General features: G+C 42.8%; 2 protein-coding genes and 1 long non-coding RNA gene across 10 annotated transcripts in view; 1 reads left to right on the top strand and 2 right to left on the bottom strand.

The window, feature by feature from the left end:
- LOC141727858 (chromosome-associated kinesin KIF4-like) overlaps positions 1-6,654 on the bottom strand; it is a 28,565-nt gene extending 21,911 nt beyond the window's left edge. Inside the window, exons 1-9 of one of the 4 annotated variants that reach the window (XM_074534140.1) lie at positions 6,509-6,654; positions 5,820-5,838; positions 5,114-5,243; positions 4,283-4,453; positions 3,833-3,940; positions 3,579-3,656; positions 3,397-3,495; positions 2,612-2,761; positions 963-1,085 (exon numbers count right to left, since the gene is read on the bottom strand). In XM_074534140.1, the coding sequence (XP_074390241.1) occupies positions 963-1,085; positions 2,612-2,761; positions 3,397-3,495; positions 3,579-3,656; positions 3,833-3,940; positions 4,283-4,453; positions 5,114-5,243; positions 5,820-5,838; positions 6,509-6,521 (891 nt within the window). In that variant the 5' untranslated portion in view covers positions 6,522-6,654. Of the gene's footprint in view, positions 1-962; positions 1,086-1,318; positions 1,847-2,611; positions 2,762-3,396; positions 3,496-3,578; positions 3,657-3,832; positions 3,941-4,282; positions 4,454-5,113; positions 5,244-5,478; positions 5,687-5,748; positions 5,839-6,508 lie in introns of those variants that run through there. The other 3 variants (XM_074534139.1, XM_074534142.1, XM_074534141.1) reach the window with 3 other exon arrangements.
- A 149-nt stretch (positions 6,655-6,803) lies between these two features.
- Positions 6,804-12,348, bottom strand: LOC141727859 (uncharacterized). Of its 5 annotated transcripts, none has more exons than XR_012578695.1 (6): positions 12,009-12,348; positions 11,085-11,222; positions 10,354-10,447; positions 9,842-9,949; positions 8,966-9,156; positions 6,804-8,088 (listed from the first exon to the last, which is right to left on the bottom strand). It is a non-coding gene; the product is annotated as an uncharacterized LOC141727859 (long non-coding RNA). The 5 variants fall into 5 exon arrangements; XR_012578691.1 differs by having other exon boundaries at positions 10,354-10,473; positions 12,009-12,346; XR_012578692.1 differs by having other exon boundaries at positions 10,354-10,473; positions 12,086-12,346.
- A 130-nt stretch (positions 12,349-12,478) lies between these two features.
- Positions 12,479-25,650, top strand: part of LOC141727857 (transforming acidic coiled-coil-containing protein 3-like) — a 30,576-nt gene continuing 17,404 nt past the window's right edge. Inside the window, exons 1-9 of the mRNA XM_074534138.1 lie at positions 12,479-12,618; positions 15,273-15,421; positions 18,628-18,733; positions 19,169-19,361; positions 20,346-20,392; positions 21,241-21,380; positions 21,999-22,110; positions 22,799-22,948; positions 25,562-25,638. Of these exons, the coding sequence (XP_074390239.1) occupies positions 15,333-15,421; positions 18,628-18,733; positions 19,169-19,361; positions 20,346-20,392; positions 21,241-21,380; positions 21,999-22,110; positions 22,799-22,948; positions 25,562-25,638 (914 nt within the window). The 5' untranslated portion in view covers positions 12,479-12,618; positions 15,273-15,332. The remainder of the gene's footprint in view (positions 12,619-15,272; positions 15,422-18,627; positions 18,734-19,168; positions 19,362-20,345; positions 20,393-21,240; positions 21,381-21,998; positions 22,111-22,798; positions 22,949-25,561; positions 25,639-25,650) is intronic.

Below are 25,650 nucleotides of genomic sequence, written 5' to 3'. Positions count from 1 at the left end.
GCACCTAATCAGTGGTATGACAGTAAGAATCTGTTTAAACTTTGCATTTTTCTTTTCTTTACAGGCTGATCCCCTAATTCCGGACTCCCTGAGTGGTGATGTTCCTCCAGTCCCTTTTGCTACTTCCACAAACACTGCTGTGGATGCTGTTGTGCCAAAATATACCCAAAAAGACAGGGATGCAGCTGTTGAACTGGTGAAGAGAGAGGTATGGTGTTGTAATCTTCGCTGCAGTGTTTATACAATTACAATACGCATACAGTCCCAGCTCTCAGGCTGCCACAGCTCTCGGCTGTCTTAGATACAACCATAGAATATATACATATCCCTATACAGTCCCAGCTCTCTGGCTGCCACAGCTCTCGGCTGTCCTATCTTCTACCACTTGTTGTTGTAACATTTCTAGTGTCCCAGCTTTCTGGCTGATACTCCAATGTCCCAGCTCTCTGGCTGCCACAGCTCTCGGCTGTATGGGGGATTCCATACCTTCTTTTGATGTTTGGCTGTGTGTTCTTCCTCATACGGGGCACCAAGTGCCAGGCCAACCTCAAGAGTTGTTTTTTTCACTCAAGTCAGAAAAAAGACAATTTTTTTACAAAATATCAAGATGCAGCAGGAAGAGACAGCAGTTGGAATAGTGGGCTCCCATATAAGGGAAGTGGTTCAGTTGAGGTGAAATGAGATGTGCCAGGTCAGCGAGGTCACTTTGAACATGGACAGAGAGGATTTTATCCTGCAAACTCTTCACCTTCACTTCCCCTCTCTCCTTGCTGAAGGTGCTGCAGGAAAACGTGGCAAGCTCGTGGCATCATTTCAGTGTGGGAACTGAGGAATTCAGCACACTCTCAGCTTCCACACGAGCTGCCTGGAGCTGTGCAGAGTTTTCCAGCAGCAGCTTCTCCTCTGGGGTGACCTCCCTGCAAGACCCCTCACTCAGCAGCTCTGCTCTCCCCTGGGAATACCTTGGTGGTTGGTGTGATCAATACAGGCTGGAAGAAGCTCTCTTCTGCTTTCACCTCCATGGGGTCTTCCAGCTTCAAGGACCCCTCCAAGTCCCTTTTGTGCTCCTCACATGTTGTGGTTTCCTGAGGGACAGCAGAGGGTGAAACTCTTGCAGAGCATCCATCCCTTCCCTTCCCACCACAGCCCCCTGCTCTCCAGCTGGTAAGTTTTCCACAGTACAGGATGCTGCAGCTGAGACTAGGCCTCCATAAAATAGGCAACAATTAGAGCACTATGGGATGTCCCTGCTCCACATCTCTGAGATCCAAGAGCAAAATTCGCACTTGGAACAGCTAAAACATCAGTTTCTCATGGACCTTCCTGCTGCTACAACCCCCTCCCCCACAACATCCCTTCCATTCTTAAAAAGAAATCTGGGAATGAGTCAGGGTTTTGTGTCATCTGAAGCCATAGACAAAACTTAAATTTACTTAGTCCAAAAGGAAAAATGGAACTTTTTATCCTCAGATTTGTGGATGAGAAGTGGGAACACAATAATCTTTGCTGTGAATCTCGTAAATTCTGTCCTGAAAGGCAGAGTCTGGTCCTGCAGTGGAAAATTTTCCTCAGTTACCAGAGAGGCACTAATTAGTGACATTCACAGAGTTTCAGCAAAGTGCACCTGCTCTGCCTGGACAAACTGGGGAATTATCCCTATCTCCAGCTTTGCTCCTGCCCAAATGCAGGCCCTGCAGCCCCTGTGCCCGCCAGAGGCAGCAGCACTCGCCAGGCCCTGCTCCCTGTTCCTGCACATGGCTGTGGAGCAGCTGCAGCCGCCGGTGCACCCCAACTTCTGCCTCCTGCAGCCACAGTGCCTGTTCCCACAGCGGCCCTTGCAGGAGCACTGTGAGGGAGAGAAGGGGAATCCAATGGCCAGGATGCTCCTGGAAGGCTCCAGGTCCTGCCAGCTGTGGCATCTCAAGGACAGGGACACCCCCAAGCTGCCACTTGTTGCATTTCGCTGCCATTTCACTGCATTTTGCTACATCCCAGAATAACTGTCCTCCTAATACCCAGAATAAAATCCTTCCACCTACAGATCCATCTTCAAGATCTACAGGATAAGTACCTTCAGCTACTCAGTGCCTGACTGGAGGTTATGCCAAAGGATCCCAGTTTCTGTGCCACACTTCCACAAAAAGAGGGAGTCCCCATCCCAAAAGCCTCAGGAATTTTTTGAGCCACAGGCTAAAGCTCCAGACTGACACATACAGATGGAAGCTGAGGCTCTGTCAGGACTGCAAGCTGCAGGCTCCCAAAGGAAACAGGGATCCACAACAGGCCATCCTTTTTTTTGTTTGCTTTTCCCCCTAAAATTGGCTGCTGTTGGGGCTGTTCCTAAAGCAGTGGCCAGCTCAGACACAGGCAGCAGGACAGAACATGGGAGAAGGTGACTTGGACAGGGCAAACCTGTCCAGAAAAGTCTTGCTGACTGCAGACAACTTTTGCTGTGTCTGTGGGAATGTCCCAAATATCCCCAGGCACCCAAAAACCCATTCCTACCACTTTGAGAACAGTGGAGACACCACACCTCACAGCTCCATCCCACCCCCTGCACACAGCAAGTGGTTCCCTAGTAGACATTGGATCAAGGGCAGCTGGATCTTACCCCCATGAGGTTTCTCCTGGTTCCTCTGCCTGCTTTTTCAGGAAGCCAGTCAGAACCCTCCAGCTCCCTCAGGTCAGAGAGCAGCTCCTCCACATCCACCTGAGGGCTGGGTGCTTGGGGCTTGGCCGTCATCTGCCGGTGGCGCTTGGGCTGCAACACAGGAGCACCAGGGGTTAGGCCACCAAAATCAGCTCTATTTCATTAATAACATTAATAATTGTTATATTTTAATAGGGTTTTATTAGGGTTTTCAGAGTCCCTCACGGCCAAGAAGGTTGTGGGGTGAGGGAGGAAAAAAACAATCTAATTATCAGGATTGAAAATTCAATTTAAACTATTGATGACAAATCCTTGAAAGTCTGAGTTGTTGACACATCACATGACAAAGAACAAGTGTCACACCCCTGTCCAAAGAGTTTTAAATAATTTCTTCTTCACAGCACTAAGATTTGGCTACATGCAAAGCAACAAAGTTGGCTGTGAAACACATGCCTTGCTCTATAATTTAAAGACTGGGAATGCTACAGAAAAACAATCTGGATTTTGAAGGAGGATATAGAGTCAGAACTACAATGAGGAAGCAGGGTTGGGGGTTTGTTTGCCTTTTTTTTTTTTTTAACCAAAAAACTAATGTAAAGTATTTGAGTCTTCTGGAAAGGACTGAAAGGGCCACTTCAATCAAGTGCCTGGTAAAAGCAGCTTAGGAGAAAGAAAACCACGTTATCAATAGCCAAGATGAACTCTGGCAAGAATTCAGGTGCAACACAAACTGTGCAGCCTCTTACTTTGGGTGGAACATAATTAGGAGACTCTGGAGACTCAGGTGGCCTTTGCTGGATGTGCTGGAGCTTCTGGCCTCTGGCAACTTGGAGGAGCAGCAGTTGCTGTCAAAAGTGACAAGAATTAGCTCTGCAAAATCATCAAACTCAGTTGCCATGAGGCTCTTGTGTCTGTACAAGGCTTCTACCTGTTTCAGAGTGTCATTTTCGCGGAGGAGTTCCTGGTGCTTCTCACAGATCTCCCTCATTTTTTCCAGCTCTTCCTCCTGTTTGCAGGACAAGAGGAAATTTGTTTCATTAGAGATAAATAAGAGAAAACCCCCCAGGGTTATTCCAGCCTGCACAGCAACCACTCCATGCAGGCTTCTACAAAGGGAATACACAATTCTTTCTCCTAATTCCAGGAATCCCAAAGGACCCCAGCCTCCCCCAGCCTCTGCACCTGGAACCGCAGTCGCTCCTGCAGTTGTTTCTCTTGTTCGTTCAGGGACTCTTCCAATCTCTTCTCCGCTGCTTCTTTCTGCTGGAATTGTCTGAGCAGGTACAGAACCTAAAAGCAAGTTGGAATAAACAGGGGTGAATTCCTGAAAGGAGCACTTGGCAGGGAAATTTCCTGCCACTTCCAGCACAATTCCACCCTGATCTATTTGAAAAGTGATGTTCTGCTCAGGTGTAACCTCCTCATTTAGAGCAGGAGGAAAGTTACTGAATAAACCAATATGCACAGGATAAATACAGAGATTTCTTTGGCTTTGAATGAACCATCTACAAAAATCTAACAAAATTTGAGCTGATATTCAGCACCAGCTTCATTTCAGCACATCCCCCTTTGCCTTTCTCTCTGAGCAGACCTGGAGACCAGACTCAAAGATTTCCATGAGCTGTGATTCACCTTATGCTGGTGTTGCTGTTCCTGCACCAAAATCTGATTTTGGAACTCTGTCTCCATCTCTGCTTTGTGGTTTCTCTCTTCCATCAGCATTCTCTGCACATGAGAGAAGCTGGCCAGGCTCTGCTGCAGGCCATTCTGCAGTTTGCTCAGCCGCACTTTGGAGGAGACCAGCTGGAAAACAAGAGCAAGGCATGGCTTGGGACAGGGATTCCCTGCTGGGACAGGTGCTGCAGTGTGGAGGAGAAGCATCCCCGTAACTTCCAGCCACCCCAGGAACTGGACCAGCCCTCAGCACCAAGGAAACCAGGAGAGATTCAAAGGCAGACACTTTGGAAGTGTAAACCCTGGAGCTGAGGGTCTTGTTCACCTCCCTTCCTGCACCACTTGGAGTATTTTCCTTTCTCCCTTCTCCTTTGATTTCCAAGCACCAGGGAGCAACAGATAATTCTGTCCTTCAGTTACTCTTTCTCTGATCCCACAATACTCCAATTTTTCTTTTTCCCATCTCAACATCAATTCCACTGCTTCTCTGCTTGCTCAGGAAGTATTTTAGATACTTTTTCTTCTCTTCCACTTTTCTTCTTTCCACTTTTCACTTGCCTTTCCCTTTCCTATACAAGCATTTAGCTGCCATCTCCAGACCCTCATCTATTCCACTCCCCTCTTCCCTGCTTTTCAGATTTCACTCCCCAGTATAGATGACGTTAATAAACCTTATCCACTACGAGAAGGCTCTACTCAAATTCCTTTGGTCACTTCCTGTTACTTGTGGCTAAGCAGACTTACAGCCTTTGTTTTCAGGGGAAAAAAAAAGGAAAATGCAGGGTTTACCTCTCTCAGGAGATACTTCAGAGCACATTTGGCCTCCAGGGTGGTGGCAATGCTGTCCCAGCACTGCTTGGCCCAATCTCCATTGTCTGCATCCAGGAGGTTCTGCTGCAGATCTGCTATCTGGGCACTCCTGGGGAAGAATCCATGGATTTGGGTTGACAACAGAGGAGAAAAACATGGCTGGTTTCTGGGCTAGTGTTACTGTTCTGAGAATATTAGGTAAAATAGCATAAACTGAGATGGAAAACAGAACGGTGTTCTTGCACCAAGATCATGCTTGAAGCACAGCAGAGGTTCAAAACATGCACAAACAAACTCCCCTCCCTTCAGCCTGGCTCTGACAAAAGCTAGACCAGCACGTTTACCTGAACACACCCAAGCAAGGCAGACAGAGGACAGCTACAGCCTGGAAGCCACACTGTATTTTAGCACAACACAATCTACAAATTAAATTCAGTTTATCCAGCAGAACTATCTGCTGGGACACAGCTCAGGCATTACAGCTGCACTGCATCTTTCTGTCCTTGTCAGCAACAAAAATCCTTCAGAAAAGCAGTGGGAATTTAAGGGGAGGAGATAGCAGGAGATATCCTCAGCTGTGACCTCAAAGGAGTTTAAGATACAAAGCAAAGTACCCACAACCCGTGGCATTTCAGAACTGGCAGTGAAGGATGGTTTCCACAAACACAGATAATGAATGTATCACCTATAAGGAGATTCTCCCACTGGAAGCATGCCAACAGAAGATACTTGTCACTGCTAGGAAGAAACTGAAACCTGTCTGTTGAAGTTCAGGGTATATTTTGGTTTAATTATAAACTGAGCACAGATTTATGCAGGGGAGATTTAATTAAGTTGGGTAAAATTAAAAGAAAAACTGGGGGTGGAGTGCCAGACTTCTGCTTCACTTAGCTCAGCTGCAAGCTCTGTGTCAGACAGCGTTGGGTAGGTAAACAAGTGCATGGCCAGGCTGCATTCCAGTTCTGAGTGCTCTATTTAGACTAATGAGGTTACTAATTAGAACACAGAATGATTCTACATCCACTGGCAGCACTGCATGAAATTACTTTAGCAGACCTCAGACTTCATCTGCTGTTTCATTCCTTCTCTTGTGCTAGCACAGCTTGTTCAAGCACACAGAATCTGGGTGAGGGAATAAATCTGCCCAAAATTTAAGTGCCATAGGCAGTTAACTGGTTATGCTATGTCTAGTCTAATATCTTCAACCAAGAAATACAAAAATCTTTTAAGGACTGTCGAATTGCAAAATCCTATGGATGTGTCCCTAAATCTACTGCAGGCCCTGTCCATCACAGGCAAATGCTTAAGGGCTCTTAATACTCCTAAAATACTTCAGATGAGTTAAAGTATTTCTAAACAGCCCATTACTCTCACCTAGCAGTTCCATCTTCTCCAGCAGGACCCCTTTCCATGGCAGAATGGTGCTGGGACTTCAGCTGCTCCATCCCACTAAGTTACAATGCCTTAAAACCCAGGGGCTGGACAAAACCAGAATTGTAAACTGCCTTCAAGAGTCTGATTTTAATCTCTGAAGACTCCTCTTTTGCACTTTTGGCAAGGACTGAAAATCCAAAATCACTGCCCAAACCAAGTAAACACCCTAGAACAAACAAGAAAGGACTACTGAACCCACATATTCCTTTTATAATCAAACTGACAACACAACTGCAAAAGCAGACTAACAACAATGTTTGAAGTTCAAGTCTTTAATTCTTCTGCATAAAGGCAAATTGCCAAAAATGTAACACATTCCCTTATTTACAATCATCATAAATCACAAGGAAACATGCACACTGGAACAACAAGGTTCTAAACATTACCTCTTAGAAAAGTGCTGTACAGATGTGTCCCTTGTATACACACATGCTCTGTGGTGTGTGACTGATACACCCTTGTGTTGGGAAAAATGCCTGAGCATGCCTGGAAATTACATTTTGGGAGTGAGAGTAGTTTCTGAGGAAGCAGCTTACTTCCAAATCAGCAGCACAATGGGCTCTTGGCCCTGGGTACTGCCAGCCCCACAGCAAGGGAAAGCAAACCCAAACTCCTGCAGAGAAACAGCCCCCAGCTCTAGCAGCCATTGGTGTCCCAGTACATGCTACACAAGGACTGTGGAACTCTTGTAACTGGCACGTGGCTTTAGTCCAAACCACTGTAGCCACAGCTCTCACTTCAAACTTCTGCACACAGTGTGAGCAGAATAGAAAAAGAAGAGTCTATCCCAACACCATCACAACCCTTAGCCTGGACAAGAGCAGCTCCACACCTGCAAATACTGCCATTTATCCCCAGTAGTTGTGCGAACAACAGGCACTGAATGCATCCTCTCCTACTTTTTAACTGTAGACTGGCTCTTTGGGTCAAGCTGCAACACGCATAAAAGCAAAATCCAGGTATTTCAGCTGTGCTGCTGTTCTAACAGTCACTCAGCCCCTGCAAGAAATGGATCTGATTTTGATAAACCATCTACCTTTCCTTTCTCTTCTCTCACCTGATTTAGGCAAATGCCACCTTAATACATCTCAGAGAACAATAAATAGGCCAAAAGTTTTGAACAGCTTGTCTTTAGTGACTGGAGAAGGCTGAAATGATCTACATTCTTTTGAAGCAGTTCTTCAGGCTGGAGGTCCAGGGCTGGTCCAGGGGAGCAGAGGAGGTTCCTTGGTTGGAGGGGTTGGATTTCAGTCTGACTTGACACTGGTGAAGCATCAGCACACTCTGAGGAACAAGACCTCCAGAGGGAATGGCAGGATCCATCACCTGAAGCAGCCTTTGAAATCTAATGCACATTATATTATGTGTCACCTGCCAGTGCAGGCACAGCAGGAATGTCCTCACAAAAGCTTTAAGGAACATCCATTGTCATTGTAGAACAGGTTTCATGAAATTTGGAGTTTTACACTTGAGGCACAGCTTGCAGAAAACAATCTATCCTTGTAAAGGTCTGGAGAAACCTAAACAAAAAAGCAGGTAACAGCATTTTATAAACATGCTATATCCAGGCATTGAAAACAAAATATTCTCTTCTTTTCCTCGTTTAAGCTGTAGTGTTACAGTGGCAGTAAATGGAAGAGAGCATATGGTTGAGCTTATAGCACAGTATAAAGGAGAAACCCATACTGTCCATACTAAATAAAGTGTTAGAACTAATATGAACATTTTGAGAACATGAATTACTGAAAAAATACAGTACTAGATTCTCTACGAAGTACAGAGAGAAAAGGAAGCAGCTGAGCCTATTCTTCCCAACCCCCTGCATCATTTTTGTCTAAATGTCATTATTAATTTATAAAACAAACTTTTATCTCAATTCTAATAAACAAATTTCTGCCATAGCTTAAGTGTCCTATGGACTAAGGTTTCTTCCCTAGAAATCAACCAGATATATTCACATATATATTCACATTTATTCCTGTTTAAGACAGAAACTTTCTTTTAGCAAAGGGAAGGTAGTGTGGAATTCTACCATGTAAACACCACTATGTGATTTTCAAGCAAGATTAAACTTCCACAGATAAAGTTCCTGACACTTGAGAGTTAGAGCTCATCACAACTTAACCCCAAGGGTAAAGGCAATGCTGCTCTAAATACTGATCTTTCCATCCCAGAACACTCATGTGTTGCTGTACAGAGAAGGCATTCACTTTATACATTCTACACTAACAGAGCCTTTTTTTCAATTAGAACAAGTGATTACCAACCCACTGTATATATAAACTCCTTAATACAGCCTAATTTACAACAAAGACCACTGCAAAAATGCTAAGTATCAACTATGTGGAAACCGGACAGGCTCTGTTTCCATCTCTGACCCAGAGATGCTTCTTTTACCTGAATAATTTCACCTTATGTTGATTGCACTTATGCTGACGGCAAATGTCTTCCTCTTTCAGTGCAGATCTTACACGACAGCAGCAGTTGGCCAAGACTTGATCTGCTGATCTCAGACTACATCCCTATTCTTCAAGTCTTTCTGTCACAGGAGAAATTCCTTCTTCAATACTTCTATATACAAAGAGAGACTAAATATTTTCAAATATTGAATTAGCACTTTAAAAAAGTGAAAGCATGTTAAATCTTATTAATGTTCAAAGAGTTTAAATTAAAAATCAATAGTCAAAAGAAAAATGTCAGCAGCATAATTGTTTAAAAGCTCTAGCTGCCTTTTCCTCACATTGCTATAATCCAAAATCTAAGTGTAAAACTAATTTTGGCCATATTCTTAATGAGTTTTGTCAGGCAAAATTTTCAAAGATCACTGATTAACAGATATTTATATCCTAGTCCATGTTTCAGAGCCTGCATCAAATGTAGATCAAAGACAATCTAATTACACAAAAGACTTATTGCTAATAAAATCTGTTTAACCCAGATTACCGCCCATCTTATTAATGCACCACAGGAAGCAACAGTGCAAGAGAAATTTTTCACTAAAATCTACTGCTGCAAATGCCAAGTTGTTACTTCATCACAAAAATATTAAGAGACAGAAAAGGTGCTCTTGAAATGCTTAAAAACATTGATCCTTTTTTATTTGAGAGATAAAAACAGATTTTCTGGCTGACAGGTAACATTTGCAAATTACCAAGTCTGAAACATTAGGTCTTTTAATTAAGGTGCTGTATTAAGATGAAAAAATAAAGGAAAGGACAGCATTACAGCAAAAGCGACAAATAGAAATAACAACATAATCACTGGGGTATTTACCTTGTTATTTCCATACTTTGTTGCACTGTCATTACTTCATCTTTTCCACCAAAGGCTTCCCACTCTGAGCACTTGGAAAAAGCATCCTGATGTCCTGAGGCAGTAAGGCTGGAAAGAAAATGAACATGTCTGAATCCATGCACTGTGGTAACACAGTTCCTCTTAATTTTTCAGAAGGGGCCTAAGCAGAGAGAAGAAACCATACCTGCAGGAACATTTTCACTAGGGTTAGTGTGAAATGTCTACTAAACTAAACTGCCCCAATCCTTAGTGTTGCCTAAATCTACACACAAAACACAACCTGTGCTGTGTCTACTGACATTTTACAACAGAGCACTGTAAATGTTTGCTATCATACAGCACAATTATTCTGACATGATCTCCCTTCCTCGTTACATTGCACACATTTGGACACAATTAAAGCTATTAACAAGGGAGGGGAAAATACCAGTCGTGTTCCAAAAGTCAGTTCATGGTATCAATGACTCCCCACATGGAGAATCATTTCATACCTTTCCAGTGCAGTGTGGTACATCTCCAGGTAATGGTTTTTGCTCTCTGAAACCGCAGAGGAGTCAAAATTGTTTCTTCTTCTGCGTTTCCATACTGGAGAAGAATTGGGAGAACAGGAACTACAAAAACAGATTTTACACACGTAACACTTTTGATCTATGTTCAGATGTTTACCGCTGTTCTGTTAAATAACAGCATATGCTGCTGAAGAAGTTTTCTTTTGAGGTAGGATTCCTCAGTCACACAGAGCAACACCGAACACATCTCTCACAGTTTGGACGCAAAACCATTTTGAGCTTCACACACATCCCCCCAGGACAAGATATTTCAGTAAACAGGGAAGTGCATGTCACAGTCATCCTCCCTGCTGTGCTGCAGAAAGGCACCACTGTATGAAGGATGGGCATTCCTGCTCCTGAAAAAGCTCCTCTACTTTCAGAACATACCAGCAATGGTTAAAGAAATCTCAGTACCCGGCCGTATAAACTGAGAAGCTGAAAAAATTGCACTGCATTTCCTCCTGTTAAATCGTGTAATTCAGCAATGCTGGTAAATTTTCCATATTTATTGCTCTGTACCTCTGATGGATTGCATTCAATAGCAAAAGTGTCAAACCCCAAAGCTGAGTATTAACTGCCCTTCCACACTAAACATTTCCTACAAAAACCTGACAGCACTGACCTGTACAGAATTATTTCCCTAAGTGAAGCACAGAAGTTTGCTCTCATACCTCTCAGGTGAGTGGGCAGTCTGTCTGCATTCATCTTCACACTCACTTCTTCTCTGCTTTTCCTCAAATACAAAGGAGCCAGGAACATCCTCATCTTTGCAGAACCGTTCCTGGGAACTACCTGAAGGTTCTGTACGGCTAAACATAGCAGGAAAAAAAAAAGCTTTAAAAAACCTATCCATCTGGTTCACTGCTCCAAACAGAAAACAGTTAAGCTGCACTAAGAATTAACAGTCTCATATGACACCCAAATGATTGAAAAACTGCAACTTCTACCACAGATCAATTCCAACACAGGTAAAACTATTCACACAGTGCTGTAACACAGCTAAGAGAATTCCATTCACTCTTCTCCTCCCAATTTACTAATTCCTAATCTTGAAAGCATGAGGTGGCATTAAGTAGCAGAACCAGCCTTGATACAGAAATTCAAAGTTGTGAAAAGATAAGAGTATTTCCTTCTTGAACACAGCTGCCACCGTCCCGCAGAGAGCAGAGAATTCTCTCTCTCATTTTCTGAAACATCTCAAATCCTCTCTCATATTGTCAGTGTAGGAGACATGTGTTCCCACGGACTTCAGGAAAAGGAAAGATGGAAAGTTATCAAAGTCAGGGAACAGTAATTGCCAAGTTTCTGCTCTTGTCTGTTGCTCTCCAGAAAAGTTACAGTACCCTGTGCCCACTAGTGTGAATACAAAGGGGAAGGGAACGTGCTACTGCAGGCAGAGCAAATGCCTTTCTCTCCATAACACCTGACTGCAGATTAACTCAGACTAAACAACTGCAATATCTAGAAGACTAACCGAATTCTAATGGAAAACAAAGCATTCAAGCAGACTCCCATTGTTGAGTCTGATCTTTTCCTGAGTCAAGTGCAGCTTCTTTTATTTAGTATTGTACTCAGTCTCTCAAGGATGGAGTTACCTTCCTCCCCAGCAGCCCCGCTAGTGCTGTGTTTTGCATTAATCACTAAAACACTGCTGATAAACACACGGGTTTACCCAGGTGTCACACTGTGATTTCATGCAAAAGAATGAAGCAGAACAGCTGAGACTGCAGAATCATAGAAACGTTTGTGTTGGAAGGAACCTTAAAACTTATCTCATTCCCACCCCCCGTCATGGGCAGGGACACTTTCCACTAGCCCAGGTTGCTCAGCGCCCCATCCAGCGCGGCCCTGAACGCTGCCGGGGGTGGGGCAGCCTCCGGTGCGGGTCTGTCCGGGGGGACACGGACACGGCGCAGCCAGCGGGGTTTGTCCCAGCCGGAGCCGCTCTGCCCGCACCGCCCGCTGTGCCCCGCGCGGGGGTGGGCTCGGACTCGGGGGGACGCAAGGGTCACGCGTGACGCTGGCCCCGCCCCCTCCCGCAGGGCGCTCTTCTGATTGGCGGGCGCGCCTCGAACGCCGCTCCCTCATTGGCGAGCCGGGGCTTCCGTGGGGCTTGAAGTGAGGCGGCGGGGGAGAGGCTGTAGTTGGCGTTGTGTGCTCTCTCAGCTGGGCGTCCTCAGGGCTGGTCCCGGGATCTGCCGGCAGGTACGCGGGGCTTGGGGACCCCGCTGTGAGGTGGTGTGAGGCTGGGGCGAAGTGTTTGGGTTTCCTTTTGTGAGATTGGGCGCTGCAATCTCGGTGAGCCCTCTGTGAGGGAGGGGGAGGGACAGGCTCGTGGAAGTTCGGCCTCTGTAAGCGCTTTGGGGCTGGGAGGGGCTGTGTCGGGACTTCTTTGTGAGGTTGGAGGGCTCGGGGACCACTCTGGGAGCTTGGGGTGTTATAGGGGTGAGCTGTGGGGTCCCTTTGGGAGCTTGGGGGAGGGTTCAGGGGCCTTTCTGTGACCCTGCAGTGCCGGGGTTGTTCTGTGAGTTTGGTGGAAGGCTTGGTGACCCCTCTGATCTTGGGATGGTTTGAATTTTCTGGGGGGCTGGCTGAGGGCCCCTCAGTGAGCTTGAGGTGTTTGGGGAGTTTAGCGACTCCTTTGTGAAATTCACGCTTGAGTGCTGTGGACCGGGGCTATCCCCTTTTCTAGGGGTGTCTGGGGCAGCTCTGAGAGCTTCAGATTAAGATATTTGAGGTTTATTTCTGTCAATTTAAGGCTGAAGTCAGAAACTTGGGGGTTAATGGGTGGAACTCAGGTGCTCCCAGCCCGATGCAGCCTGGCCTTGAGCTTTGTTTTGCAAGAGTGGGAAAACTTTCTGCTTTTCATAATACTCCTGTGCCTTGGATGCTGATTACTTCAAACAAAGATATGAGTAAGGCCACCCTTTCACTTTATCACAGCTGCTAGCTAATGAACTTGTGAAATATTATTTGGATCAAAATTTGACTGCAAACTTTTAAAATAAAGTTACTAATTAGTTTTAGTCTTTTAATCCTAGAAAGAAATTTGATTTTTAGATTTACTGTCTAAAGTGGTATATGTATATGGTTTCAATTTATTTGGTTTAGCAATGGTGCCCAAAGTAGTTCAACAACAAAGCTGAAAAAGTCTCCAAACAAACCTCCCCTGTGTATGGAGCTTGTTTTAGAAGGTGCTGACAACTTTACCACATCCTAGGCTTGCTTCTAAAGTAATTACAGTAAAAAATACAGTTTGTAAAGATTTGCTTCATCTGTTGTCTCAATTTTAGGTTGGAATAACGAAAGCAATGAAGTTCACTTCATGTTCTACAAGTGGTTAATGTAAAAATACTTAATCCAGAAACCAACCTGAACTGAAGCATTAATATGATGAATAAAGAAGGAATGAAGGAATAGCTAATACTGGCATGCTTTGCATGCCTTTGCATCTGCAGCTATTGTTTGCATTCCATTGCTGATTGGAAGTGCTGCTGTCAGACTTGCAGACAAAGCAGCTGAATTCTGTGGGGAGTAGGAAGCAAATTTTCCCATAAGGATTAATGCCTATATTAATGTGCAGAAATGTTTGGAGGCTTCTATAAAGAAATTTAAATACAGAGGGGTAAGGAGATTGAAAACATGACTATAAAATTTTCAGTCCAAGCGTTCTTGTTACCACTTTGACACTGAACACAAATGGATGTATAGATTAATCCTGAATATATGATGGAAAAAGGGGCGAAGGATGACATGTTTGGTCAAATCAAGCATTTGAGATCCCTTAGAATGGTTACACATTGCAGAAACCCAGAGTCTCTTCCACTTGATACTGGTTATCTTGCACAGGTGACAAAAGATACTATATCAGCTCATGTGAAATAAATTGCTTTGATAGCAGTTTTCCAGATGAATAACTGCACTTCTCAGGTGTCATCCTTCATGGACAGTAGTTATGTTTAGATCTTCCTTGCCTTCTGTCTAGCTCTTTTTTCAAAAGCAGCTGTGCATCCCTGAGTGTTATTGTTAAACCTTTAAGAACAGCAATGGCTCCAATGGGAATAAGAAGCAGGCAGAGGTCAAGTACTACATGGTGTCTTGCCTGGTGTGTTTTAAATGTGCTTTTTCTCTATTTCTAATTTATTTTCATCCTTATTCTTGGTAGCAGCCCAGGCTTCAGTTTCAAGTCCTTCACACTAATACAGGTAGATCAGTGTTTAACAATCTACTAAAGCTTGTGCATGTCCAGTGTAAGAAGAATATTTCAGAAATACCTTTCTAATGATGCTTTTCTCATTTGCATACCAATAATGTCTCTGCTGCAAAGGATTCCTAAGTACTCTGTGCTTTACAAGAGCAGCATACGCTCAGACAGTGCAGGAAAAGGCTGATTTGATCCGGGACTCTGATCCCAAACACACCCGAAGTAACCACATTGGTTTCTGCTGTTAGCTGGCGTGCAATGCAGTCATGAGGCCGTGGGAGTGAACAGGTGATTGCCATCTGTCTCATGTGGCCCTTGCAGGAGCAGTTGTGTTGCTCAGCCGGGTGCCCCGTTCCGGGAGACGCGGCTGAACGCCGCTGCTGAAGGGGCTGGGAGGGAGGAAGCGCTGCAGGTGACAGAGCTGCCTTTAGAGGACAGGCAGGCTGGAGTGTGAGCTGGGGAAGGCACAATTAGCTTCTCAAGCCCCTACCAAAAGCCAAGGGGCTGTGCACTGCTGCTTTCAGATCCTCCAGAGTCTCCTGAGACAGGCCTTTCCCTGGGAAGCCTTTCCATGCTTCCAACTTTCCCTTTGAAGCTGTTAGTCCTGGCTCATGTTTTTCCTTTTTTTTCCCCCCCCCCCACCCCTTTCTCAAAGGAAACCTTTCAAACTCCTCAAAGAGATCCTCCTCGCGCTAGAAAAATCCTGAGTCCTGCCATGACAGACAAACTTCGGACGACTTTTGCACTTGACGACTGCCGTGAAGATGTGGCAGATGATGTTGTTTTTGCACCCTCTGATAATGAGTGAGTAGTGTTATCCATATGGGGCATGCTCAAGTTAACTTTCCCTAATGTAATCCTGTGTAGTTAAAGTATAATATTGTATAGCAAGATATAAACTATGCAAGATGAACAAAATTAATATTGACCAATGCATGAACTTTTCCAAAGATAACTGTCAATACTTTTAAGAAAATTTTATCTTGATTGTAATAGTAATTATTGAACTTTATTCCTAACTCCTCTGTAACTGATTTCATTAAGTTAACTAATGGTATGGATAAATAGCTTGAGAAGAGATACTGTAAGAAACAGTTTTGTATTGTCTACTTGATGTAAGGTTTCTGTGTGAGAATACAACTATTCTGAAGCTAAGCCTTCAAATATCTTACCTTGTATGTTAAGTACTGTTGTATCTTGAGGACTAAATCTAAAGAGAAATCTTCTGAAGGGTTAGATTGAATTGACACCTTGAGCCAGGGGATATGAAGATTTTCTTTAATCTAGCAGCACAAAGTGAATATACCATCAGTCACAAGTGTAAACATGTTTATGTGCCTTTATAGTCTAGCAGCCTGAGTCTCAAAGTGGCTCATAGTAGCTGTTTGTAGAAGAGCATAAAATCTGTAATGTTTCAATTTGGGGGAGTCGTGACAATATTAAATGCAAATTTTGTTACTGCCTTTTAGCCCCCCTTTAAACTAGTACAGGTGTCTGACCTCTGTAATTCCCACCAGCAAGAAGTTTCAGGTCTTAATTTTGCCTTCTGCAAGCAAATACACCTTTTTATTTATTTTTAACTGCCCAGCACTTTCATTTGATCCCTGTTTTTGTTGTTGGAAGGGGGAGAACAGCAAAAAGATGGCAACACTTAAACGTTTAAGTGTATGTGTTTGCTTCAACTGTTTATTTCCATGTACAGTCTAGTTCAGAAAGCTATTTCTGAACTAATCACCGCAACTAAATAATGTTATGGTATTTATGCCCCAAATTCATTGCTTGCACAAATAAACAAAGACTTGGTACTTATGAAGCTCAAGTGAGTTTAAAGGATCAACACCGAATTGTTTTAGTTAGGGCACGATTGCATCAATGCACTGCTTGTGCTGAACATGCCCTCTCTAGTTTTAAAATGTGGGGATTTGTTTGTAACAAATCGGTGAAAAGGCTCCGTGTTGCTGAACGGGGTCACTTTGGACTGACGTTCCGAGCAGGTGTCTCGCTCCTGCCGGGCATTTATGAGGTTAAACGCTGAAGGAAAGTGGGAGGGACCCGAGTAGTCGCAGCCTGGGGCTGAGCTGTTGCTGGGAAGAGGTGCTGAAACCGGGTGAGAACAACTTCTTCAGCTCTTATCTCCCGCCTCTGCTTTCGAGTTTAGCAAAGTGGAGTTTCTAGTGAATGCCTTTTAATCATGTTCTGTTCTGCAGCAGAAAAGGATGGCATATAGAAATAATAACTTTGTGGAGGGACAAAACAATGGGAGGAAATCCTCTTTCAGGAAGTAATGGCTTAACTCTCTGTAGTCTGAGGCTAAGCTTTCAGAAGTTGTGTGGAGTTTGGGGAAATAAAGTGGGCAGCAGTAACTTGTAGAATATTCAGCAATAGTGAGTACATAAACGCTGTAACCTGTATCTTGCCCTAGAAAAATCTTGCACCTTCTCTTACCAGAGAAGTGTTTTCTTGTGTATTGCTCTGCTCGTCACATCTGCTGTTGTACAGAATGTAGAGTGCCTGAAGTTCAGGGTCTGGTTTTGTATGTAGGCCCTCCAAAATCAAATGGTGGTGTATGTTTTCGGGGGGGGAAATACTTCCCAGAATGTCCAGACAGAGTAATGACTAGTGTGGGAGGACCTGAATCATGACTTTGTTTGGTCCCAGACTTGAGTCTATCATGACTCAGATGAATCTGCATGAAGATGGTACCACAAGCTGTGTTTGTGTTTGAGCTGCTGACTGTCAGTAACTCTCCTAAGCAGTGTTTCATTGCCTAGTGAAAGGGCAGTGTCCAAATGGCAATGTCCAAATGCTGTGCTGAGTGCAGCAGTGTCCAGGGATGACTGGCATAAGGTATCAAGGCTGTGTAGAACAGGTAGCTTAAGAGCACTGGTTAACTTCAGGGGTTGATCTCCCTATGTCTCATAAGTACCAGAGCTCTTAAGCCTTGGATGTTTAGGTGACAGTTGAATTTTTGCTGTTTTATTTTGCTGTCAGTTGTCATATTGAAAACAAACAAACACCAATTAATGTTGCAACAGGAAAGTTCATAATTGGGGAAGGAAACTGCTGAGATGACTATCTTTAGGCAAAAGGTGTTCTTAAGTCTGGGAGAATGGGAGAGAACAGGCTTAGGTGGAAAGAGCATTGTTCAAGAGGTGCTTTCCCCACTTCTCCAAGATTAAAGTGTGGAGAATCAGACTGCTACTGTCTGTAAATAAAACGGGGAAGTAGGCAGCAGTGTTGTGCATGGTGCAGCATGGGAAGGGATCAGGCAGTTTTGTTCTCTGCTGAACTCTGCTGTTTCTTCTGTGCATGTTCTTTGTATCTAAATGCTATCTCTAGTAAAAAGAGATCTGGTTCTGAAGCTGCATTTTTCTTGGCAGCGCACAGATTTTTTACTTGGTGATGGAATATGTTGTTACCTTTCCTAGAAAGTCCGGTTATTAATGTTGCTATAGACAGTCAGGTGCTTGCCAGAACTAGACTGGCACAAATTGTTCATTTGACAGAAGTGTTTGCACTCTTGCTCCCTGTGTAACATGATCAGTTAGTGTTTACCAAGGTGAAAAGTTTACTTACTGCTGACAGCATAAGTGGAGCATTGGACTTCCTTAATGAAGTTCAAACCAATAATCACAACTTTGCCATGGAGAGGGAGGCAGGCTGCTTGTAATTCTGTTCTTAATTAAACAAAGAGCCTATCTTTAACTTAAAAAAAGCAATGAGCCTAACAAATGAAAATAAGAGAGCAGTGTTAAGTGAATAGAAATAAATGATGCTGCTGTGACTTTCTGCTTCCCAGGAAACATTGCTTCTCATGGTGGGAGAGCTTTCTGTCACCTAAGTTGTCACCAGGCAAGACAGTGAATTTACATACCCACCATCTTTAAACTTTCCTGTGCTGTTGCAGTAGAATCTCTCAAAGAAGCTACCTTTGTTCAGTTCATCTGATAATACAGAATGTGAACTGTGTGATGTAAATATTGATGTTTTTGTTTGTTTGTTTTCTTTAGGGAAATTGTTGAGCAGAGTGTGGCCAAAGATGTACCGAAAGTTCAAGAAGAGAAGCTGGGAGGTGAAGTGGAAACTCAACTTCCAGGGAAAAGAAAAAGAGAAGAGGTAAGGCATAGGAAAGACAGACAGATCTTACAAAGTTGTTCCATGAAACAGAATTCTCTGGCTTAAAACTTAATCTTATGAAACCTTTTTCTGATATTTTGTCTGAGAATATTTGTCTGTGGGTTTTTGCATCTTCAGCAGCTCTAGAAGGAATGCCAGCTGTGCAGACCTGTGCCAATTGGTACCTTGGTATTTAGTATCTTTTTTGATCAGCAATTGCATGTAAGGACAAACATAAAGGTGTGGCTTCTAGAAAAGTGGCTCCTGAGCTGTGCTCACTGCGGGTAGTTTAATTTTTATGCCTGTGAATTCTTGTTTTTTTTATACTGGCTACCCAGTTAGTTTATGACAAACCAATTTGATCATTAAAATGATTCTCGTTGCATTTAAAAATAATTATTTTAACAATTAGAATGATTTTGTTTTTCGTACCAGGAGAAGCAAATGAAACCATCTAAAAGATCTCCAGCTAAGGTTGCTTCATCTCAAGATAATTTGGTCTCCACTGTCAGCGGAAAAAAGTCAACGGCTGCAGAAGAAATTAAACCTAGTTACCCTGGAATTGAAGGCACAGCAGATGAGACAGCTGGTGCTCAACTGGAAGAGCTCTTTAGACCATCACCAGAAGGTAAGGGCGTTTCTTTTAGACAGACTGAAAATGTATTGTTTCAGTGTATAGATGATTTTCTACTTAAGTTCTATTATGGATAGTATTTTCTCTCATTTTGCCCTTCTGAAAGGACTCCAGACCCCACAAAGACTAGCAGTGCTGGGAAATGTATCTAAGCCTATTTCTAACTTCCTCTGGTTTAAGCTAAGATGAGAAAGCTGGCTATTAGAATTCAGTGGTCTGTGAGGATCGAATTTAGGCTGGTACAAAAGCTGTCTTTTTATCAGTGGCAGTTTCTGGGCTGAAAAATTGCTCCCTTAAAATAATTCCTGGTGTTAAGGGCTTTGTAAACTGAGAGCTTGAGAGCTGTACACCTGTGTTTGTGAGACTTGTAGGTTACTGCAGGCCTTACACCACAGTATGAAACCAGGAGTGCTGAGTGATCTTCCTGACAAGGATGCTTGTCTTGAGAGCTTCCTACATGGCTGTGATTTAACTACTTGCAAGGGCTATTCCTGGTAGGAGCATTGTGTGGAAGGATAAGCAAACGGTTTGGCTGCAGTGCACTCTGTCATTTAACCTTCACACTGGAGTGGAATCACTGATTTGGGAAATGGTTATAACTTATCCTTCAAATCTGAGCTGTGTGCTAATTTTAGTGGTGAGATTGACAATCTTCACAGGGCTCTTTCATGGGGCCTTGTGTGTAACAGAATATCGGAGTTGTTGCTTTAGCTGTAGAAACAACAGTCCTTCAACTGTGCGTTAAACCCTATGTGTTCCTACAAGTGCTTGGGAACAAATGGAAGTTGTAAGTTTGCATAGCTTAGAGATCTTTGCTTTTTTCAGGTCTGGATAGAAAGTCATTTTAACCAATGAAGAGCTAGAAGTTGAGACTGAGAGCAGGGATTTATTTGTTTTATGCACATGTGTTTGTTTGTGTCTGTGCTGGAACAATTTGGCAGTATTGCATCTTCATTGTATTGTTTCTTCATTTTCCAGAGTTTGGAATGGACATAGACTATCTGGAACAGTCTGGGTCTTCATCAGTAAGTAGGATGTTAAATATTTTGTTTACCTTCCTGTCAGTGTGGTGAGGAAAGCAAAGATGAAAGTGTCAAGCCTTAAATGTTTTAATGAATTAACTTCACTTGGAATTGTCCACAGAAATTGTCAGGTATTCCAAAGGAATGTGATGACAAGGCTGGGGAAGGGGTGATGGTGCAAGAAAATGTAGTTATAAGCAATTTAACTAAAACTCAAAGGTCTCTGGCTGTCAGTGTGCAGAGGTGTTATTTTTCTTTAATAGCACTGAAACTGAGGTGAATGATGTTTCACTTCTGGCCAAAACTGCTAGAAGATGATGCTTTAAAAGTGCAGGATCATTGTTTTAGAAAGTTTTTCTAAGCTCTTTTGCTTTACAGCCAGTTTCAGAAAATCTGTCTCTAAGTGAGGCTTGTCAAGTTTTAATTAGTTTAGTTATTCTTACTATTACTCTGGACCCAAGCAGGAGAATATCTGAGCAGTGAATGCACTGAATTGAAGTTGTTTTAGTCATGCTGTGTTTGTCCATATGATTTTATAAGTGAAGAGAAAATGGCATACACTGTTTTTTCAGCTTGTAATACTATTTCCCTGTGTCTTCTGGTTGGGAATAGTTCATTGATGTTTGCTCTTTTGATTCAGTCTGTGAGCAGATTGAGCTCTCTTCATATGACATAAGGACTTAGGCATGTGGGCATGGAGTTCTCTTATGTAATTTTCCTCCTGAGAACAGTGCTCTGGCCACTGAAGAATAGGCTCACCCACTCTTCAGAGGATTATTTGTGTGTGGGTGGGATGTGTGTGTTGAGCTCTGAAGCAGATCTGTCAGTTTATGCCTCTTTCCCGCCTTCAGTTCAAAGAATCAGCCTCGATGAGACAGTCGCTGTATTTGAAGTTTGACCCTCTGTTGATAGACAGTCCAAGTAAACCACGGTACTCTGATGGTACTATTGAATTAAGTAAGGGAATCATCACAGCTCCATCTCATCCTGGGTAGGTATTGACTTTACATAAAATCAGAGTTGTTTAGCTTGGAAAAGATTTTTCAGATTGTCAAGTCCAACAGTTAACCCAGCATTGCGAAGTTCCCCACTGAACCATGTCCCCAAGTGCAGCATCCACACATCTTTTAAATAACTGCAGGTCTGGTGACTTGCCTGTTCCAATGGTTGACCACCCTTTCAGTGAAGAATTTCCCCTAATATCCCATCTAAACCTCCCCTGGTGCAATTTGAGGCTGTTCTTTCATCCAGACTTGTTCCTTGGGAGACCGACCCTCATGTCACTACAAACTCCCTTCAGGTTGTAGAGAGTGAGAAGGTTCCCCTGAGCCTCCTTTTCTCCAGGCTGAGCCCCCTGAGTTGTTCCTCATAAGGTTTGTGCTCCAGACCCTTCCCCAGCTCTGTGCCCTCCTCTGGACATGTTCCAGCACCTCATGACCTTATAGTGAGAGGCCTGAAAGGGAACACAGGATTTAAAGTGTGGCTTCACCAGTGCTGGGTACAGGGAGACAATCACTGCCCAGCCTCTGGACTGACTGCTGCTGGTACAGGAGCTTTGCAAAGAAAGACAGCACTTGAATTTAATGGTGTTATGTTTGTTCATTTTTAGGCCTGTTGCTGATTTAAGTACAGTGCCTGAGGAAGCCGGAAAGCCTGTAGTGAGTCTTAAGAGTGACGAAAAAGCAAAAGGACTACATCTTCTGGGGACATTTACAACTTCTGTAAGGGTGTCTGGAATGCTATCAGGCTTCATGTTGATAGTTTAGGAAGGGGGGGATAGACTAGGTTCTGAATTTAAGACTTAGGCGGGTATTTTAGGGATTGCAGAATCTGATAAATGTTTACTTAAATGGTTGTTTTAAATCAGGTTGGATACTCATTTATATTGAAGTTGAACTTTGTGATGAACATTTTAAGTATTAAAAGTATTTTTTGTGGAAGCTGATGCCATTGCACATGGTCTAAGGGAATTTGAGCTGTTTTTAAGAATGCTCTAATCAAGCAATCCTTTTAAATGCAAGTCAAGCTTCAAAAGGCAAGCTGTTTTGTAATTGCATTCGTGGGATGAAAAGCACTTAGGTGAAGCTGGATGCTCTTGCAGCTATGGTTTACAGCTTGAACAGATTTGCCTGCAGCAGCTCATCCTGAAATCATCTCTTGCTTGTGAGGAACAGCATGATGTCATGTTCTTTGTCTCTGATAGCTGTAATTGGTGGATAATAGTTTTGGTTCTACGTTTTAGGTATTTCTTAGAGCTATGTGGTCAGCTTCAAGGTAAGAAAGTTTTATGCTAAAAGTTGTGCAGGTATCTGGTGTGAGTTACACTGACTTCAAATAACATGCATGCACCTAATCAGTGGTATGACAGTAAGAATCTGTTTAAACTTTGCATTTTTCTTTTCTTTACAGACTGATCCCCTAATTCCGGACTTCCTGAGCAGTGATGTTCCTCCAGTCCCTTTTGCTACTTCCACAAACACTGCTGTGGATGCTGTTATAGATGTGCCTAAATATACCCAAAAAGACAGGGATGCAGCTGTTGAACTGCTGAAGAGAGAGGTATGGTGTTGTAATCTTCGCTGCAGTGTTTATACAATTACAATATGCATACAGTCCCAGCTCTCTGGCTGCCACAGCTCTCGGCTGTCTTTAGATGTTCCAAGGCTCTTTTCTTTAAAGGCCATATTCTTACAGCTTTCTGCTGCTACAGCTCCTTAATTCAAAGGCCATATTATATTCCAAAGTCCCAGCTCTCAGGCTGCCACAGCTCTCGGCTGTCCAGGGGATTCCATACCTTCTCTCAATGTTTGGTTGTGTGTTCTTCCTCACACGGGGCACCAGTTGTTGTAATCTTCGCTGCAGCTCGTTTGGAGCAACTCAGACCCACACAGGTCTTACAATACAACATATATTCAGGCCCCCACAGTATGGTGGCCCTTCCAAAGGAGAACTTGGCATAGCCTTGGAAGGTTCTTTTGTTTGGATTATCTGGGATACGTGTTTCTCATCGTACTTGACATGAGTATCTCATTCCGAAAAGCTTGCTGTGGACTTGATGGGTGCTGTAGGTATAGAACTTTTTAGAGCTAGCACTTAGGGACATAGGACAAACTTCATTATTAGTCAGGTTCTGCCTTATATCTACTCACTATTAGAAGGCACCTGTTATCAGATGGGATAGTTAGGCTTAATATCAGTGATCTGGATACTTCTTACTCAAGAAGCAGGAATACATTTTCATGCCAATGGAAGAGAGTGACTTACGTAACTTCCCTAAGAAAAGATAAAGCTGTAGTGCCAGTTCAGCGCTATGTCAGTTCTTTTCTTGTGGGACCTGAATGCATAAGAGCATGTCCAGCTGAGAAAGTGAAGGTGAGGTCTGGAGCTCACTCCAGAGGATAAAAACATTAGTGAAGGAGGGAAGAAGTAGTTGATAAGATTTTAAGCCTGTTCTGTAATTGCAGAAATTGCCTTTAAAAACCCATCTTCTGACTGGTGCAAGAAGACTTATATATCCACTTAATGAATCAAGTACTCCAGTTGTTGAAGTATGACTTCTGAGATATGTTACCTTACAAACACTAAATAATGTAAGAGGAGCATTTGAGCATAAATATCCTTAAAGCTACTTGTATCACTTCAGCAAAAGATGGAGCTTCCAAAATTCCTGACTGCTGTACTGCAGGCAGTGGCATTAGGGGCACCAAACAAAGATGACCTGTGATTATTTGCTGCTTAAGTTCCTCTTTTGTTTTAGAGTGCAGAAATAGTGGCTTTTGTAGGAATAACTTTTACTTTGTGTCATTTAGGAGGTGACTTTCACTCAGCATATTGTCTAGTACAGGAAAATAAATGTAGCTTTGACAGGGGACAGCTTTTATTGCATTGATCTAAAATTAAGAACGTATATAATAGCGGGGGGTTAAGCTTGTAATATCAGTAAAGTGCTGCTCTTTCATGTTGGAAAGAACTACTTTAAACCTGCACACACTGTTGTAGGTGTGACTGGATGACTCCAGCTGTGTCACTTAAATAAAAATGCCTGGAATTACAATATCAACCTGAAAGGAAGACAGGCTGACTTTTATTTTTGTTTCTATCTGTGAAACAATTCAGGAATAGGAGGAAAGTGAAAATCCATTTTCCTTCTTGGCAAATACAGCACTTGGGGAAGCCTGCTTTTTTGGGGTCTACTGAACCTGTTTTGAGCTTGCAAGTGCCAGTTTCCAATTTGTTTCCATTTTCACATACCTTTGCTTTTGTAATATTTTTTCCTAGCTTAGCTATCACTACTTGTCTTAATAGAACATTCTATTTTTGCTAGTATCCTGCTTCCTGTCACCTGAAATATTGCAATATATTTAAAATTAGATTGCTCTAAAATACGGAAAAATCAGTGTACTACAGTTTACTGTGTAGTTTTGTGACAAAACCAGCAAGCTAGCAATAATCATGTGCTTCTACTTTCTCTTTTATTTTTTTAAATTCCAGGTTATTTTATGTATTTTGAGCCTCTTGTCTTTGAAGGCCTCCCACAGTGCAGTTAGCTCTGTGGTTACAGCTCTTAACTTGTTACGGAGCTTGCACAAAATGTTTAGCAAAGAGTATTTGTGCTGCTTAATTCTATTACTGTGAGCTCTGCTTTAGTTTAGCTATCATTATTCTCAAATGAATTGAGGCATCTTTTCATCCTCCCCCTTTCCACTTTGCCTAATTTAGTGTTGAGTAAAAGTTACTGCAAACAGCATTTTGGTCTTGAACAGGCTTTTGTTTTTTGTGTTTTGTTTTTGGTGTTTGTTCTCTCATGTGTTAATATTAGCAGGTTTGTGAAGTACTTTTTTTTCTGCCCTGTAAATAAGGGAAATGTGTGTCACTTGCTAGAATGTTCCTTGGTCCATTGTGTTCTCTCAGAGGTTATAGCTGAGGTGACTCTGATCTTGCCACTTGACAAGATACTAGCAATGTGCTGGGAATCATATATGCAAAATCTGTGTATTAATCTAAATTTTATTTGAGTCAAGTTTGTAATTAAACAATTTTGATTCTGTTAAGAAATTAGAACTTATTTCTCTCTCTGTATTAATTTCAAGTTGCCCTTCAGACTGTTTTTAGTATCAAATCTTTTATCTCTTGTTGTGCAAAAAGTAAAGGCTTACCTTTTCACCCTCAAAGGTTCAAGAGAAAGAGCTGGAGATTGAGAAATGGAATCAGAAGTATAATAAGCTTCATACGGAGTACAAAGAAATGGGGTATGAATCTGT

This window comes from Zonotrichia albicollis, unplaced genomic scaffold (assembly GCF_047830755.1).
Source record: "Zonotrichia albicollis isolate bZonAlb1 unplaced genomic scaffold, bZonAlb1.hap1 Scaffold_257, whole genome shotgun sequence".
Classification (NCBI taxonomy): domain Eukaryota; kingdom Metazoa; phylum Chordata; class Aves; order Passeriformes; family Passerellidae; genus Zonotrichia; species Zonotrichia albicollis.
Note: the sequence above shows the minus strand (reverse complement) of the source record. Positions and strands in the feature narration are given on the sequence as shown.